General features: G+C 43.4%; 1 protein-coding gene across 1 annotated transcript in view; it reads left to right on the plus strand.

The window, feature by feature from the left end:
- The first annotated feature begins 15566 nt into the window (after positions 1–15566).
- HIC1 (HIC ZBTB transcriptional repressor 1) overlaps positions 15567–18658 on the plus strand; it is an 81635-nt gene continuing 78543 nt past the window's right edge. The window contains exon 1 of the mRNA XM_085649083.1: positions 15567–15701. Within this exon, the coding sequence (XP_085505209.1) occupies positions 15677–15701 (25 nt within the window). The 5' untranslated portion in view covers positions 15567–15676. The remainder of the gene's footprint in view (positions 15702–18658) is intronic.

Genomic DNA, 18658 nt, shown 5'->3' on the forward strand with positions numbered 1-18658 from the left:
GAATTGCAGGGAGTCCATGACGTGGCCCCAGTGCTTGCTGGGACCAGGAAGGAGGAAACCGAGCGGGAGGCAGCTAAAGGTACGTTTTTACTTTAAATTAATTTTTTATTATTACCCCCCACCCCAGATCACCCTCCTGCGCTCCCTCCACCTGCCATAGGGGAGGGGATGTGGTCCGTCGGCTGGACTGCCGACTTTGGTGCTGGAAACCAGGGTTCGAGCCTCGGGGGTCGCATCCACATCCTGTGATTCTGGCCAAATCACGTAATCTCCCCGTGCCTGAATGTGTAATGTAAATACGGTGCTCGTGTAAAGCGTTCCAATACCTTCGAGTCAAGTTCGCACTATATAAATATGCACACAAAAAAAATACCACCTCTTTATTGTGGTGGCCCCAACTGCCAAACCGGCATGCACACTGAAACTGTCTCCAACCCGAGCTGCTTTGCCAGGTTGGAGACAGCAGGCACAGGCTCCCTATCTCTCTGTGAGTGCCAATCGAGGGCACTCAGGCAAATCTTGGCGCTGTTCTTATGCAGCATGAGAAGAGTGTCAAGATTGGATGCAGGGTGTTCTGGGAGCCTGTGGTGGTGAGGAGCAGAACAGCGGCGATGGGGCAGGTAAGTTCTTTTTTTATTTGTTTTTTGTTGTTGTCATTCATCGCTCCCCTCCCCACCTGCTCTGCCACTCAACCTGATACCAGCCACTGCTGCTCACAATAACATAGAAATGCTGCGGCCCAGGATGATGCTGTGTAGTAATAACATGTCCCCGGAATCCCACACCAATATAAGCATGTCCTAGGAGTATCACAACGATATAGCATGTCCTAGGAGTCTCACACCGATATAAGTGTGTCACTGGAGACTCACAATAACATAAGCATGTCCTTGGAGAGTCACGCCGATATAAGCGTGTCCCTGGGGAGCCACACTAATATAGGCATGTCCCAGGAGAGACACACCAATATAAGCGTGTTGCAGGAGAATCACACCGATATAAACATGTCGCAGCAGAATGACACCATTATAAGAGTGTCTGAGGAGACACATACAAATGTAAGCATGTCCCTGGAGAATCACACCGATAAGCGTGTCCCTGGAGAGTCACACCAATTTGAGCATGTCCCAGAAGTCTCACACCAATATAGTCATGTTCCTGGGGTGGCACTCCAATACAAGTGTGTCCCAGGAGCGTCACAACGATATAAGCGTGTCCCAGGAAAGTCACACCTATACAAGCATGTCCCTAAAGAGTCACACCCATATAAGTGCGTCCCTGGAGAGTCACACCAATATAGGTGTGTCCCAGGAGAGACACACAAATATAGGTGTGTTACAGGCAACTCACACCAATATAAGTGTGTCCTACTGGAGTGACACTAATTGAAGTCTGTTTATGTGTCCCAGTTAGGCCTAGAAGGAAACATTGCCATTTTTCATGAACACAGGGCTTTCCTAAAGTTGCCTTCACTTGTCACATCGACTTTTGACTCAATTTGCATTCATTACACTTTGGGCTAGTTTCCTTGAAACATCGACCTTGCTTAGACGAGTCAACTTCACAAAAACACCATTGTATTGCCCTGGCACTAATTACAGGGCCTACACGTACGTTAAGCAAATGTTTTTGTTATTTTCGTCCATATGGCGACACAGCTATCTGTAGCATACAAACAATGGCAGCCTGATCACAATCTCAGCCCAAGGCAAGGATACCTTTTTAGGTCTCGCCTACGCAGCGCGCATGTGCTACATAGGTGGGGACCTTTGAGAATCGATCAGCATTTTGGCTAAAAGCGTGCACGTTTTGCATTGCTTTCTATTGCAACGCGTGCACGTTTGGCGTTTCCCTTGCAGGAGCGAGCATGGGCGCCATCTGTTTGTAATTATCTTGAAAACAGATGGTGCCCCTGCTCGCTCCCGCAAGGGAAACGCTGTGTGTCTGGTCCCTGTTACCATGCAGAGACTGCTTGTCTTTCACATTCGGCGGCTCTCTCGCTTTCCTTCGGTGCTACGCTCTCTCTCTTTCTGCTTTGGTGACTCAGTCCCACTCATCCTCAGGGACTTCCCTTCCTTCTTCTCTCCCTTGTGAGTTCACAGTTCAGGGTCTTTGTCACACTGTTCTTTCATATCTCACTCGCTCTTTAAGCCTCGTTGTCAGGGGCTCGCTTTTTTGAATCTCCCCTACACCTGCTCGTTCAATCCCAGAGCTCAGGTCTGCTGCCTCTCTCATGACCTCTTCTGCATTGCACACTTCCTCCTCAGTATAAAGTCGCTCTGTTCCGCTTTCCTTCTAATTAAGACAGTCTAGCACGCCCACTCACTCTCAGACCATCAAGTATTATAGGCTGTGTTTCTCTCACAATTCTATTTCTTCTGCCTCAGTTTAGTTTATTCGACTCTGTTTTCGTTAACACGAGTTATGAGTAGTCCTTTTGCCCAATCCTGCATGCACTGTGGGTGTTTCTTCCTTTCAGCTAGGATATGATGTTTCTTTTAGTTCTATCTTTCTTTGTACGTGTCCGTCGTCCGTTTCTATTGCGCTCCCAGACAGGGCAATGATGGAATGTAACAAGCATTGGTAAATGCATTAGGTTTCGCCTACCATACTTGTATATGATAAAGAGGCATGCATGGAAAAGGGTTTGGCAACTACAATATAAGCAGTAGTTTAAAACATGTACAGTGTAACTACCAAGACTAACTGAAAATGCTTCAGAAACATCAGCGTGGTGGGATTCCAGTCCGACGAATTTGTAGAAAAAAAAAATTCTAATTGGACGGACCTAAACAGTCTTCCCAAAACCCCAACACATTCATGGATAATGTGCTCTCAATAATACGGCCCCTCCTATTCTGTAGTTACCCTGAGCTGGTTCCAATAAACACTACGGAACAGTTGTGACACACTGAAAGACTGAATTATAGAACATTTACAACATTACTCTAAAACTGATGAAATATATAAAACATAAAAAATATCAACTACAAATGCGCATATATTAGTGGTAGGAGGCAGAGTTCCCTAAACAAATGCCAACAAGCATTGGCATAGCTAATAGGTCTCGCCTTTGGGACCTTATAAGTGTTAAGCCATGCAACAGTTGATGTTGTTGCACTAAGGATATTGTGCTGGATAACTAAACACTTATAAGGTCCAAAAGGCAAGACCTATTGGCTATGCCAATGCTTGTTATATAAGTAAACATATGTTTCAGGGTATAGTCAGAGGAGGCACTTCTGCTCACTTCGAGAGGTCTCTACCCACCAGGTAATGGGGGTTGGATCATCCAGTAAGGGGGTTCTTGGCAGAACATACACGTTCACCCTAGACATGTAGGTTAGGGTCTGCATAGTAAGAGTATGCCAGATTGTTATATTGTTTTGTATGCTTGCATATATACGTTGTTTCATCATGATGGTGGAACTCTTTGTTCTGTTCACTGTCCTTACACTTATTATAACTTTCATCTGCTTCTGTCTATTGATCATTGTAGCACATATTTTCTATACAAGAATCACGTTAGTTCAATAAACATTGAAAATGTGCATTCTTTGTATATTTCTCTGAGCAAAAGAGACCACGAGTGCATGAGCGAAAGGTTCTAGATCTGTCTCCACGGTTCCTGAGGGAACAGGGTTGTCATGTTCAGTAGTTTCCACAACTGTTTGCTCCCTGTCTGGATGTAGGTGGGCTTATGGTGGCACTGTGAGCTTGCAAGTCGAAGGGACAACCTATCCTGCAGGGTTCACGGAATCAGTCTGGCACCATCCCAAAATTGATGTTGTCCACAAATGCGCAGTTCCTACTGCTTTGTGGAAACTACACAACAGCTTGTGCGAGGAGTCTCACACCTCTATAAGCGTCTCCCTGGAGAGTCACACCGATGTAAGCATGTCCCTGGAGAACCACACCAATATAAGCTCTCCCAGAAGTCTCACACCAATAAAGGCGTGCCCTGAAGAGTCACACCAATATAAGTGTGTCCCAGGAGAGTCACAACAATTTAAGCTTGTCACACCAATACATGCATGTCCCTGGAGAGCCACACCTATATAGGCGTGGCACTGGAGAGTCACAGCAATTTAGGTGTCACAGGAGAGAGAACACGGATGTAAGCATTTCCCAGGAGAGTCACTAATATAAGCGTGTCCTAGGAGAGTCACACCAATATAAGCATGTCCCAGTAGAGTCACATGGATATAAGCATGTCCCAGGAGAGTCACACCAATATAAGTATGTTACAGGAGCGCCACACCAATGTAGGCATGTTACGGTGAAGTCATACCAATATAAGCAAGTTACATGAGAATCACACCAACATAGGCATGTTACAGGAGAGTAACACCAAAATTAGCATGTGCCAAGAGAGTCACAAAAATATAAACATGTCCCAGGAGTGTCACACCGATATACGTTTGCCCCAGAACAGTCACACCAATATAGGTGTGTGCCAGGAGAAACACACCAATATAGGCATGTCACAGGAGAGTCACACCAATATAGGCGTGTTACAGGAGAGTCATGCCAATATAGGCATGTCACAGGAGAGTCACACCAATATGGGCGTGTCACAGGAGAGCCACACCAATACTAGCATGCCACAGGATAATCAAACCATTATAGGTGTGTCATAGGGGAGTAACACCAGTGTAGGTGTGCCACAGGCGAGTCACACCAATGTAACTGTGTTACAGGAGAGTCACATCAATATAGGGGTGTCACAGGAGATGCACACCAATATAAGTGTATTACAAGAGAGTCCCACCGATAGACGTATTACAGAAAAGTCACACCAAAATAAGCGTGTCCAAGGAATATCACATAAATATAAACATGTCCCGGGAGTGTCACACTAATATAAGCATGTCCCAGAAGTCTTTCTCCTGCTAGAAATAATTATACGTACAGGGTATCTCACAAACCCCAGAAGTAAATGTCTCCCAAGAATCTCACCATAGTAATGTATGTGCAAAATCAGTCTTTCCCTCAGCGAATTGCCTGGCGGTGAAAAATCTGGGGTTCCAACTAGATAACGAGCTGCTCTTTCGCGTTCAGGTGAACGCAGTAGTTGCCACTTGTTTTGCTCTGCTGCGTCTCTAACGGAATTCCTGTTCTTTCTATCTATAGAGGCCAGACAATAGGTGATCCAGGCTTTGATTATATCAAGGCTGGATTATGGGAAGGGACTCTATCTGGGGATGCCGGGCTTTCCGTTGGATAGGCTTCAACTAGTCCAGAATGGAGCAGCCCTGACCATCTTTTAGCTACCCCGAAAATCATGTGTGTCACACCTACTGAGGAGCCTTCACTGGCTCCCTGTAAGGAAAAGAATACTTTTTAAAACCCTGCTTATCACACAGAATTCTCTCTACGGGGAAGGACCTAGATACCTTATACGTAGAATATCCTTCTACTCTCCTCGTAGACAGTTACGATCCGCCGACCAGTTGCTGGCAAATGTTTCTCGCTTTAAAAAATCTAGTTCAGGAGGTAAGTCCTTCTCTGTCCCGGGGCCATGTCTTTGGAACAAAATGCCACTTCATCTGAGACGCATTGAAGCGATTACCCTGTTTCGGAAAAAGCTGAAAACATGGCTGTTTTCCTGCTCCTAAGCTTACTCTTCCGTCTTGCTACCAGTCAGTCAGCGGCAGGACACTCTCTGAGTAACAGTGCACTTTATAAATACTCCTACATAGACATAGACATAATGAATGTGCCCAGGAGCCATAGCCCGTATTAATGCGTTACCAGAGTCACAATCTTCTCATAAATGAGGTCCAGGAGTCTCATCCTTCCAGGGTAAACTGACCCCTTTCATGAAGGTACCCAAGAAGTATCACCCTCATAAATCGGTCTCAGGAACCTCACACTCACATAGTATGGCACTGTAGCAAGCTGGACAAAACCCCATATTGGCACTTTTGACGCCTGTCCCATGCCAGGTATCCCTTTAAAGCTTCTGAAGCTGGTATGTATTGCTATGTTGGTAGCTCGGTCACTGATTTTACAAAGGTGGAAATCGAAACGTGTACCTTGCCTTGTGGATTTGTTGTAGGAAAGGAGGAAGGTTAGGGAAAGAAAGAAAGTGATTGCTGCTGGGTCGGGCAATGTAAAGACATTTTATAAAATCTATATGGGGTCGCTTGTTGGCAAGTTGAGGGCCTGAAAGTGTTGGAACTTTGTTTTTGGGGCGATTTCTTGGATGGGATGTAAGGTCAGAGGATTTTTATGGCACCTTATGTTTCTATTGAAAGGAAGAAAATGCCCCCCCCCCCTAGGGAACTTTTCGGTCCAAGAGAAGGGGGGGGGGAGAACAAAACCAGCAAGATTGAGAAATCTCTATTCCGACCTAATTAATTTCCATATGACCTATTCAAGTTTCAACATGCCAAAAAAAAAAAAAACTCAGTTCAGCATACTTAACAAACTTTAGAACATTTTATTATATTAATTCAGATATTCTTTAGATATTAAAAACTTTTTATTATACGTGTGGTTGTTTTTATATATTTTTTTAAACATACATTTCATTGAAAATTGTTACAAAAAGTACAAATATTTGTGCAAAGCTACTGTGTTTTTATCAAAAACTGGATTACCACGTTTTCCAAAAAACATTTCTTTAAATATCAGACAAAATATTTATAACAGACGCCCCACAAAAACCTATACCTATTCATTCATTTCCAAAATTCACACTCATTCAAACCCCATTCTTACAAATGCATACTACGCAAAACAAACAGAGGGAAAAAGAGATTTGACCCTATGGAGGGTCCCAAATACTATACGAGAAGGTCGAGTGAATTGTTGCCAATAAACACAGCTCAATGGAATAAACTCTCAGGGACCACTTCTCAGTGACAGTTATGGTCTACGCGCATTTGGTGGTGAAACCCCCTTCCTCAGGACCATGGTGTAATGAATCTCAATGGGAAACAGGGGATGTACTACGTGCGTTTTGGCGTTGCCTTCCTCAGGGATCCGTCTCAGTTAATTCTCTGTAGCATTATATTTATGGTAATCCGGTGATTCCTAAGGGTGGAGATGTGGACTCCCAATGCTCAGCATGTATTGCGTCTCCTTTTTAAGAGGGATACTGAAGGCTCTCCACTTGATATTTTCATCCTGCAAGATAGTCTGTAGTTTATGTAGAGGGTTTAAAAATATTGGAGAGAACTGGCTGGATGCTCCTAGTGAAACTGAACCACTTGTAAAGCGAAGCGGCTGATTTAATATTGGTATGCTTTTTTTTCTGAAGTTTGCACAGCTATTCGTTTTGGATTGTGGAAGGTGCTCTTGCTGCCCTTCTCCGAAAGTCGATGCACGTCTCGCTCGATGGTCAAAGATTGGCGCGATGGAGATACATATGGAAATGAAATAGGTCGGAATAGAGATCTCAACCTTATGTTTCTATGAAATGTATAGATTATTCTCTGGCAATGAGCTGCGGCACCGTGCCTCCGAATGAAAATTAAAAAATAAAGGATTCCCACCCTGCTCATAAACACAGAGTCTAACTCCCTCATTAATGTATTTTAGGAATCTCATCCCACCTCATAAAAATGTTTCAATAGTGTCTACCTTTCAGAAATATGCCACAGCAGTCTCATCCTTTTTCCAGGTGCCACACTTAAGCTAGAACTATATTCATGGACACTGGAATTATGCGGTAGAGGCGGGACAAATTATGTGGTAGACGTGAGTAACATACAGCAAGAAAAGCCAAATTATACAGTGCCATGCAGCACATATTGTGATAGCATTACTTAATTATTGCACTTAACACTGTCTAGGCATTGGTTGAACCCCAATAGAACCAGTTTAACACCCAAATATAGCAATAAGCAACAGAAAGGTGACCAGTCAACCTTTGCAAAGGGCGTTCCACTGCACGGCGACACATGCTCTCAGTTTTTAATAACTGCTGAACCGTTTGACCTAGAAGCAGATTATTTTTGCTAAACTCTGCAGATTATGCAGCTGATGATGAATTATGTGGCAAATGCAGCAAAAGTATAATCATGTGAAAATGCTGCAATCGCACAATTACATAATTCCCGTGGCAGTGACTATATCCTAGGTTTTCAATCCAGTAAGAAATATGTCCAAGGAGCTTCACTCAAGTAATAGATGTTTGCCAGGGGATCTCACCTCAGTAATTCATGCATCTCTAGAGATTCAGGCCAGTAATAGATGTGTTGTAAATATTATACTCTGTGTAGAAATGTGTCCAATGAGTCTCATCCTTGGAAAAGACGTTTGCCAGGGGCCTCAGCATGGTATTAAATGCATCCTAATGTTCTCAGCCCAGCAATAAATGTGCTGTGAAGTATCACACTGTGTCCAGGGAGTTTCCACCCCCAGGAACAGACAGGTACCAAGCCTGGTATTAAAAGTATCCTAACAGTCTCACACCCACTGATAAACATGCTGCAAGTATCACATTATGTGTAGAAACGTGTCCAAGAATTAATTAAAAGAGGAAGAATGTTTGGGTTTGGGTTTATTTATGGACTAGTGTGTTCTGGTTCTAGTTTTTCTTATTGTTATAATGTTCTTTAAAGGTGCTGCAGTGGAGTAGCATTAATGCATAATGTTAGCCTCAGTGTCTTTAATGAAATCTTGATTCTCATTACAATTTGCTTCGAGAATCGCCATTCTCACCCCTGGGTAGTAGACACGTGTCAGGAGTCTCACGCTTTAATAAATGTAGCGTTATAGTTTCACCTAAGTAATAAATGATAAATGTACTCTAAGTATCACACTCTGTATACAGATATGCCCAAGGAGTAGACGTGTGCTTGGGTCTCACCCCTGTAATAAATGTGGCATAAGTATCACACTTTATGCAGAAACATGTCCAATGATTCTCACCTCAGAAATGGACGAGTGCAAGTGGTCTCACCCCAGTAATAAATGTATTTTAATAGTCTCATCTCTGTTCTAATGGGTCATAAGTATCACACTCTGGGTAAATATATCCAGGGAGACTCACCCCAGTAATAAAGGTGCGCAGGTGGTCCTATAATAATAAGTGCTTTCCAATAGTTCACCTCCCACCAATATTCTCATCTCAGCGTGGCAAAAGCCTTCGTACACATCATGGCGCTTTGTTGAGATAGGCTCACCAAGAGAAACATGAGCCACTAACACAGATGGTTCCTCCAAACTAGGGGTGGGCGTAACTGCTCTAGCATAGTTACGCAAAGTTACAGCATAATTACACATAGTTATGCACAATTGTGTGAGGAGCGTAAACCAGCATTTAGCTCTATTTCCTTGATGTAAAATTCACCCTCAAATGCAAACTGGACCAGTGAATGCAATTTAAACTGAGGAAATGACCTTAGGTGCAACAGGACCCAAACAGCAGCAGCCGCTCACTTAGTTCATGTTTTTTACTGTGCTTCCGAGGCAGGCCCGGACAGGCCGTAGCGGGCACCGGGCGTTTTTCTGTGGGCCGGAAGGTTGGGGGACATTTTTTGAGAGGTGGGGGCGTTTTTATTACTGGGGGCCGGTTTTGCAGCAGGTCTTGCATTATCAGCCCCCCTGTAACAAAAGCAGCAGCAGTGCTTCTCATTAGCACCCCGCTCCCCTAGGGCCGGTCCAAAAGAATTGACAGGGCTGGTTTCTGTTCCCAGGCTGTCCCTATTCCGAAGTATGATTTTTGGGACAAATTACTCCTAATTACGCGAACAGGCGTAATCGTACAATTTTCAGTAATTTTGCGTCAAAAGAGTAATGCAAAATTACCAAATTTACTACGATTACTTCAGCATAATTAAAATTTCATCCAGGCCTACTCCAAACACTTACATTCTTTTATCAGCCTGGATTAGTACTTTTTAGTACAATGCTTGAATGCAGTACTTTTAAGATAAACGTGAAAAAATAACTTATTAAAGCTATTATAGGAACCACCACCGCACGCGGCAGTGTAACCACTGTAGGAGGCCTTGTTGAGTGAATTATTAAGTATTTAAAGACAAATTTGGCAATATATTTAGCTCATCAATGCAAGTTATGTGATATATTCTGTGCCAGTAATATGTGGCTAGTTTGCCATATTAGCAAACATAAGCCTTGACTTAGAGTTTAGTGGAGAGGGTACTCCGTCACTACAACGATGGAGTACCCAAGCCAGCAAAGTGAATTCTACCAACCTCATTTGAAGTCGGGTGGAACTACTCCATATCCGCAGCTAACATCCTTCTTCAATGGCCCGACTGAATAAGAGCCATCAGAGTTTTGGGAATTTGTCCACTAGTCCCATTTAGAGTGGGCAGACAAATGGGCAGTTTTTACTTTCATACACTGCCATCCAAAAGGTGGCGGTACAAAACATTTTAATGACCCCCACACCTTGAGGAAAAACTCCCATGATCAGGGGGTCAGTTTTATATTCAAAAAGAAAATCCCACTTTGGGATTTTGTGTTTGAAATTAAAGAAAAGGTATTAAAAGTGCGCTGTACAGCACCATCAAGGTAACGAAGCCGTACGGCACACTTTCGATGCATTGACAGGAACAACCGTGATGGCAGTTCCAGCTGATGTGAGAGATGTTCTCCGGGGCGACGGTCATCTCTAAATTTGAAGTACAGTTTCTCTGTCAGGGTGAAGGAGTATTTTGCTCTATCACCTTGACGGAGTAAAATCTGTGCTCCAAAGTCTAAACCAACCTCATAGTTATGGATACAATAAGTTTCACAGTGTTTGGCCTATCAATGACTGCATCAGAATTGGATGCCAGTGGGTGGTGAGACTGTCATTCAGAAAAAAGAAGGTGCATTGCTGATCAGCATGAATACATTTGCAGGTACATTTCTACTATTTGTGGTCTGCAACCGGGTGATCACCAACCCTTTATTCACTACATTCACACGAATCCAAAGAGGATTTGCAAATGTTGTTCAACTTTCTGGTGCAAAATATAGTGATCGATGGCACATGTATTTGGATATCCTGTTTTCAATTTTTGATGAACTTTAGTGCAAGCTTCACAGCACCATTGCACTGTCACAGGAACAAAACGAAGTTGAAAATGAAGTTCCTATAAACTCAAGACGTAGAAGATCACCTTTTCATAAGCGCCAATGTATTTCCACGTTTATTCTGGCATTTTAGAATAGAACATAGTCTGAGCAACATGGCGAATTGTCTATGATATTTATGTTCAACATAAAAAAGAAAAAGGAAATCTTTTCCGCTGATATATTTCTTGTCTAATGTTCATTTCATGGAAAATGTAGTCTTGTCTGCAACACATCTTTGAATGCCTAAAAGGATGATCGCCAGGGGTTGCAAAGACAGTGCACAGGGTACCATAAGCAAACAAGAGGTCATAGCTGCTACCTTACGTGACCCTTAATTGACGTCTATGGGCATCACATCATTTTTTTTAATTAAAAAAGCATGACTTTTTGATTCTATGTATACCAGCTTTGTTTTTGACAGCGTCTTCTGGAGCTCAGTGTCAGGTTTATTCTGTGTTAACACCCCATGGTCTCTCGAGGCACTCCTTTCCAAGAAGCACCCCGCAGAACAGTTTTGTAATTTTCACATGTGTTATATAAATACCTCACTTTATGATTCATAAACTTCAGGCTTTGGAGAAATGCAAATGATAAAGATTGTTTTATATTCTTGGCACCCTCGTAAAATCCCTGCTGCTTTGAGAATACCTCAATGTTGGCATGAATAGTCAAACCGAACATTTTTAAGACAGAGATGCTGGCTGAGTAATATTTAAATATGTATGGCTTTCAGAGAACCCTCATTCTCTTGTTGAAGTTATGCAAAGTACATAAACTTTGCAATTTATCAACTTTCCAATGCTGTGACCTTTGAAAAACCACTGGCTGAATAATTTACATTTTACACAGTCCTTCTCCTGAAAGCCTCAATGCAGCAATCACCATGAGACATCCATATGCAGCATATTGAGCCATTTCTGGATCCACTTAAGCTAGGACCTTTATTATTGAATTCAGTCCAAGATTTAAACAGCGTTTGAGAAGCAATATCATAACTATTACACAGATTGACTGCATTAAGTACATTGCGATCTGATCTCTTCTTACTTGCAGGAACATTGTGGGGTGCCTAACTATTGACCTTGCACCTATCGCGAGGAACTGCAATACTCTAAAGATGCCAGAGTTAGTAGACTGTCTACATACCAAATAGATAAAACAGAATCCATACACTCAGATAGACTAGTTAGGTCTGTCTGCTAATATGGCTAGGAGCCAGGAGATTGACTCTGCAAGGGATAATGCTCCATTGATGATAATAAAACGTATACAGGAGGTAATAAGCAGTTGTGGCCTGGTTAAATATATGTGGCAGAAGGAGAGAACCAATTGAAAATTAAGGACTCGTATGATAACGGATAAGACATTTTATTATGGTGAAATGTGATTATTTGATTACAAGACAGGTATGACAAAGGCATACTAGAAAGGGAGGAGTATCCATTCTTATCGATTGAATATCCTAACATTGCTACATTGTATTTTTTAACCAAAAAACACATAAAATAATTAAATGCCTCCAGGTAAACCTATCATCTCAGCCCAAAATATTCACTTCAAACACACATTTACATACAGTGATTATGTTCTCACCCCTTTTGTTCAATCCCTCCATTCTTATAACAGAGACACCAAAATCTTCTGTGAGAAAATGTATGATATAGGCTGGGACTAAAGTTACAACTTCATCACATTGGATGTACAATCACTGTACACTTAATAAGACATACTCATAGAAGAAACGCTTGTAGGCATTGTTTGAGATCCACACTCTTACATCTGTGTCATCCCATAGATATGGTACTCAAAATAATGAAGCGGTGTTTGTCTAAAAATATATTTATTTTGATATATGTATGTACTGTCAGCTCCAGGGAACTGCAATGGGCACCTGATTCAGTACCGGCTGTGCTAATCTATTTATGGGCTGGTGGGAGGAGCAAGTGGTCTGGGTTCAAGAACTAAAAGATTTCATAAGACATTTAGTTACCTGGCTAAAGTGCATAAATGATTTGTTTCTAATTTGGTATAGTCCCAAAAAGAAAGGTAGAGAATTCATCAATATATTAAATAGATACAACAATAACATCTGGTTCAGTGGCGGCCGCCACTAACAAAAGGTTGGTGTTGTGGGTGGATCAAGAAGGAGCAGGTGTTAATAATATTTGTTTTTTAAATGTAACATTAGCTGCCGGCCGAATGCACACATATCAATAGAGGAAACAAGCATTGGCAAAGCCAACAGGTTTTACCTTGTCGAAATCTATTGTCTTCTGCAATGTTTTGTTTACATGCTGTACAGCAGCACGAAATGCTGTGCAATATGGTTTAAACTTAAAAAAATGTAAATGGCTAATTGATCAAAGGCATGACAAATACAAATAAAAAGATTTCAAAGAACCCTTAAACATGGTTCTCACAGACTATGTGAGGAGCGACCGTCTAGAAGCTCGATGGTAGCCCAGCACTTGACTGAACATGCTAGCGTAGTAACCAACAAAGGGGGAAAGGGACCAAATGCTGGCCCCTCAACAAAACAATACAAGACAACATGCTGGGAGAAAACCTGGACAAAACTCAGTACAATAAAATAAAATAAAAATATATATATATATATACTAAAATGTGGTGAGAAACATTAGCAGCACAAACCATTCAGCTGTTCCTGACCTCCTTCAATGATCTTCGCATCAAAAGAAAAGGCAGCATGCCTTTTCCTGCTGATTGCTTACAGATAAAAAGATAATGGTTTGTCAATGTCCAAAACAGATAACCAAGGCAGGAATCCTCTGCAAATATAAATTAAAACACACCCACACAGAAGGAAACACATTAATTGTCTGCCTTGACTGCCCCTCGCAACTCAGTCCTTGCAAATGGTCCTTCGGCCTCAGCTGGCAAATTGCTTCTTTGAGAGATCAGAATGAGCCGGTGTCGGCAGAGATCACTTCCCGGGACTGGGAAGCTCTGAGCAGAAGAAACATCTTCCTCCAGAGATTAAATCCCATTTACGATGTGTACCTAGGAGAGAGGTTTTATTCAAAACCTATTCCCAGCATTATCAAGAGAGGGCTGCATAGAGGGTTTGAAGTTTCCTCCTGTGGGCGTTATGTGCGTGGTGGTGGAGAAATGAAAGTGTGGGGTTGGAGGGCTCTTTATACACAAAACGCATTCTCCGGTAGAGTACATTTTTCAGTAATATCGATTCACCAAAACGCAAATCTCTGTTCCAGTGTATTTAAAAATATGCTAAAATGTGGTGATAAACATCTGCAATGCAAATCATTCAGCTGCACCGGACTTCCTTCAACTGTTGCTCCGCATCAACATAAACAAGGACGGGAGCGGGGTGGGAGGGTTTGAAATTGGTAGACAGAGCCTACAAAGACATGCACGCATAAGGAATGTCTGATTAGAAAGAAAAAAAAGTACCTGTAAAAGCTGCGGCCAGTCCAGGGACACTGGCTGCAGAGACCGGAACTGTACTTGGTCCAAGCTCCATGTAGGACTGGACGTCAGCAAACAGCGAAGAGAAAGTGGAAGCAGCAGGAGGCGCTGACCAATAAAAAGCAAGAAGATGTGAGCGACGTGGGAGAAAACCAATTGTAAGCCAGTTTTTAAACTTTTTTTTTTTTACAAAAGGTTTTACTAACAGAGCATGCAAGCTATACAGGTGAAACCTAAAAACGAGGAGAAATAAAGATATTTCTCCTCATTATGCCTCGCTTGGATAGGCATATATTTTGGCATATTCCCAGGTTTACCTGTTCTTGTAAATCTGGGAATGTGTCAAAATCCATGGATGTTGTATGGGAACACCCACGCAACACCCATAGAAACGCCTCCCTGGCGCAAAGTAATGCAACACAACCCTCTTATAAAGATGCTCTTAGGTATCTGACAACATACATTGGCATATACCATAAATTGTTATTACCTTTTGCAACCATTGTTTTTTCACTGAAAATGTTCGATTCAATAAAGATATGCATTTTATAAAATGGTGTCGCTGTGTACAAGGCTTGCGTGAGATTATGTTTTTTTTTTAATCCAATATCTATGTTCTTTCATGCAAAAGTAACTTTCCTTTACAAAAGTTGTTCGAAAGACCATACCCGAGCTCTTATGAATGAGAGGGAGAGAAGCATGTTCCCATGACCAAAGAGCACCTCTGTCCGTGACCCCGCCCCCACAGCACCCTGTGTACTCCTCTTCAGCACGGTCGTGGCATAGTGCAGGTCGCTGTCCCTGACTCACTGCAGAGAAGTCCCAGTTTTACCCAATTGCCTTGCTGTGTGGCGATGTAGCACGGCTATTGCCGGTAATAGCCACCAGGTGGCAGGCTCACTAAAAGCTGGGCGAGAACAGTGGCAGGCCTGCGAGGTGCTACGTCAGGCATGGCCACTAGGTGGCAACAATCCAACAGTATGAGACTGCCGCGCAGCTAGACAGCCGGGCGGCCGGTAGGTGGCAGCCTACCCGCAGGTCCCAGGCCTTGGCAGGAGCAGGAGCAGACCACGAGCACTCAGTGCAGCAGTGAGAAGAGGGGAAGCAGCAGGGACGGCAGCAGACGTCCGGGAGGAGCAGCGCGAGAGCCGGCAGCCTGGCATCCCTGTGGAGGAGCCGGCAGGGCATGGGGTTCAGGGATGAGCCCCAAGGTGAGTACAGCTCCTATGTTGGGGGGGGGGGGTGCGTCCTGGGGGTGTGGACGCTGAGTGTCAGTCACGTCTCCAGGTGCTCTGCCTACGGAGCAGAAGCAACAGGACCCCAGCCAGGTGACAGAAGAGGAGCAGGCTGGTCCTGCCCGCCCATCCCTGAAGGTACCGGAGTGGGATACGCCTGGGGTAAACTCAGCGTGGAAACTCAGCATAGGATGCGCGTGCATTGGAGTCTGGCTTTAAGCGATATAACCATCTGGCGTCTCCGAACTTTAAATCACCTGCGCTAGCGATGGATGAATGGTTCACAACTGTCGCAGTCACAGAAGTGGGGCGTAGTAATTACACGATTGTGCAGCGCTATCACTATCGCGTTATCACTAGTGCGCAATACTCTACAGATAACGCGGCATCACACAGTAGCTGCACGGGTGTTTCGTGTGAAGGGCTCTCCGCAGCGCTAGCTTGTGATGGCATGTAGACGGTGTGTTAGTCTGCATGGATATCACCCACGGGATGTTTCTACAAGATAACGCCAACATGTGCTTTATGGTAACTTAGGCGCGCAGTGGCGGTGCTCACTGGTGTGAAAAGGGCAGTGGTTACACTTTGTGAAAATGGGGCATTTTGGATGACAACGGAGTTTGCTTGGACGCATGATTGTATTTGACGGTAACGTCTTTGGGTGAGGGGTGGGCACAGGGTACCAATGTCCTGGGCACTTAGGGTATTACATGTGTTTCTGTACTCACTTCGGCTTCGCTATGTCACTTGATAACCCAGGTGCACATAGGTCCCAATCTGTGCCACATTCCACCAGACACGAGCAGCGTTCAGAGCTTCCTGCGCATGGCTCTGTCATCGCGATAGCGCATCACTAGAGGCCATACCTTCCGCACAGGTGAGACGGCTCTCAAAGTGCCCAAGGTCCGACAGATTACAAACTCCACGCCTTTTCCCGTCTGCCCACCAGTGACTAAAGTTCGTTCAAATTATCAGCAAACACAGCTACTATGTGTGTAATTTAATCGTTTTGTTTAGATTGACATTATTAAACCATCATGTTCTAACAAAAAAGGTCAAATGAGTGGCCATAGATGGGAAGGAGAATTCTATGGCATGCTGGCCATTTGAGTGATTCTCAAACATTCCCTCTCTTCAAAAGATTAGATCAGACGTGAGCCACCCAGCGAAATAATCCGGACAGGTGCGAAATAAATAACGCGAACAAGTGGCTGAAGATGGCGTAAACGCAGGCAGATTTATAGAGTAAAAAGCGAGAAAAAGCGACGAGTTGTGCAGTCAGTTCTGTGCAGATTTAAAACAAGAGTTATAGTTTCAGCTCCAAACTTCTGAATACCTGGTGTTCCGTATTAAATCACCAACATAAACTTGCAGTGCCCATTAATGTTTAATAGCGATAGGGTATTACATTGTTAATTTGAATAACTATATTTGAAAATACTAATTGTCAGCAAAGACGTGAAGGGATAATTTAAACAGAAAGCTGGGAAAGTCCCCCCACCCCAAATATCCTAGAAGGAGACTTCTACATTTCAAGCAGATGTACCCCCCATCCCCCAAATATATATATAAAAAAATAGATCGTTATAAGTAAAAAAAAGAAAAGTGGGAGAGAAAGGCAGGTGGATATGCGCGATTGCCACCGGAATATTTTAACAGCCACAATAACACGAGGGCTACTGGTGCTAAAACCTGGAATAACAACAATAAGAATCGGATTAATTGTCGCAATATTAATAGAAAAAATACTAGGACAGGTACTGCTGGATATAGCACACATCAATGTTCCAGCTGGTGTAGGCGCTTTACCAACTTTTGTATCGAGGCACAGCAGCATTGCTTAACAGGGTTGTGATCAATTATTGATAATAATATAACACGGTCTGCGGACACACATTACAAAAGGAACGCGCTGCACGCGGGCCCTGGGAGGGTATGAGGGCTGTCCTTGAGGGCGGGGTGGTCTGTCTTTCTGGCAGCTCGTACAGCGCCTCGAGGCGCACGAGTAAGGTGGAAGCACATCCGATTGAGGCGAAGAGACACACACCATTCAATATGGTGAGGAAAAAAGGGTACAACCATTGTTATGATATGATGAGGGAATTCGGACAGAAGGGTGGTTTCAGTGATGCAATGCGGATATATAAAGAGACTTATGGTAAGGGGGTCACTACCATACTTTGTTGAAATAGGGTAAACATGATGGTGCCGTGAATTATAATGAAGTAATGTGCGTAAAAGTGTCGCCACCGTGTTTTACAATTAGGTAATGGGTTCAAAGGCCAGTCCATACCCTGGTACCATGAAATACAACGAGGAGATAAGCACAAAATATCTGACCCCATGAAATAAAATGGGGGTGAGTGGAACGAGACTGGTGCAATGTTATATAATAATAGACAAACGGAGGCATCGTGATATGTGATGAGGGGGCAGCGTGCAAACACTAGCACCGTAATATCGTGTGAGGAAGTCAGGATAGCGGAGTGAAATATAAAGAAAGAATGAGTGTGAAAGATTGGCGCTGTGGTTTATTGCAAGGGGGTGAGGAAAAGGGGCTAATGAGATCCGACGAGGGGATCAGCGCAGAGGACCTGGAGCAATGGAATATCGTAAGGAAAGAACGGGAACCCGGTGCTGGGAAACATAGGGGACTAGAGGCGGGTGGCGGAGATATAATGAGGGGGTGAGGAGGGTAAGAGACTGGCTGCACAAGGGTCTTTAATAGGAGTACGTTTCATTCGGCAATGGCTTCGCAGCGCTTAGGAGGGTCGGAGGAATGGAGATAGATAGATAGATAGATAGATAGATAGATAGATAGATAGATAGATAGATAGGAATGTTAATATTTAGTGATTCATTAGGTTAGCAACCTGATAAATAATTAAGAAATGCGAAGAGAAAATACACTGTAAAGGTTTATTCTGAAGCAA

The sequence above is a fragment of the Triturus cristatus genome, chromosome 3_2 (genome assembly GCF_964204655.1).
Source record: "Triturus cristatus chromosome 3_2, aTriCri1.1, whole genome shotgun sequence".
Taxonomy (NCBI): domain Eukaryota; kingdom Metazoa; phylum Chordata; class Amphibia; order Caudata; family Salamandridae; genus Triturus; species Triturus cristatus.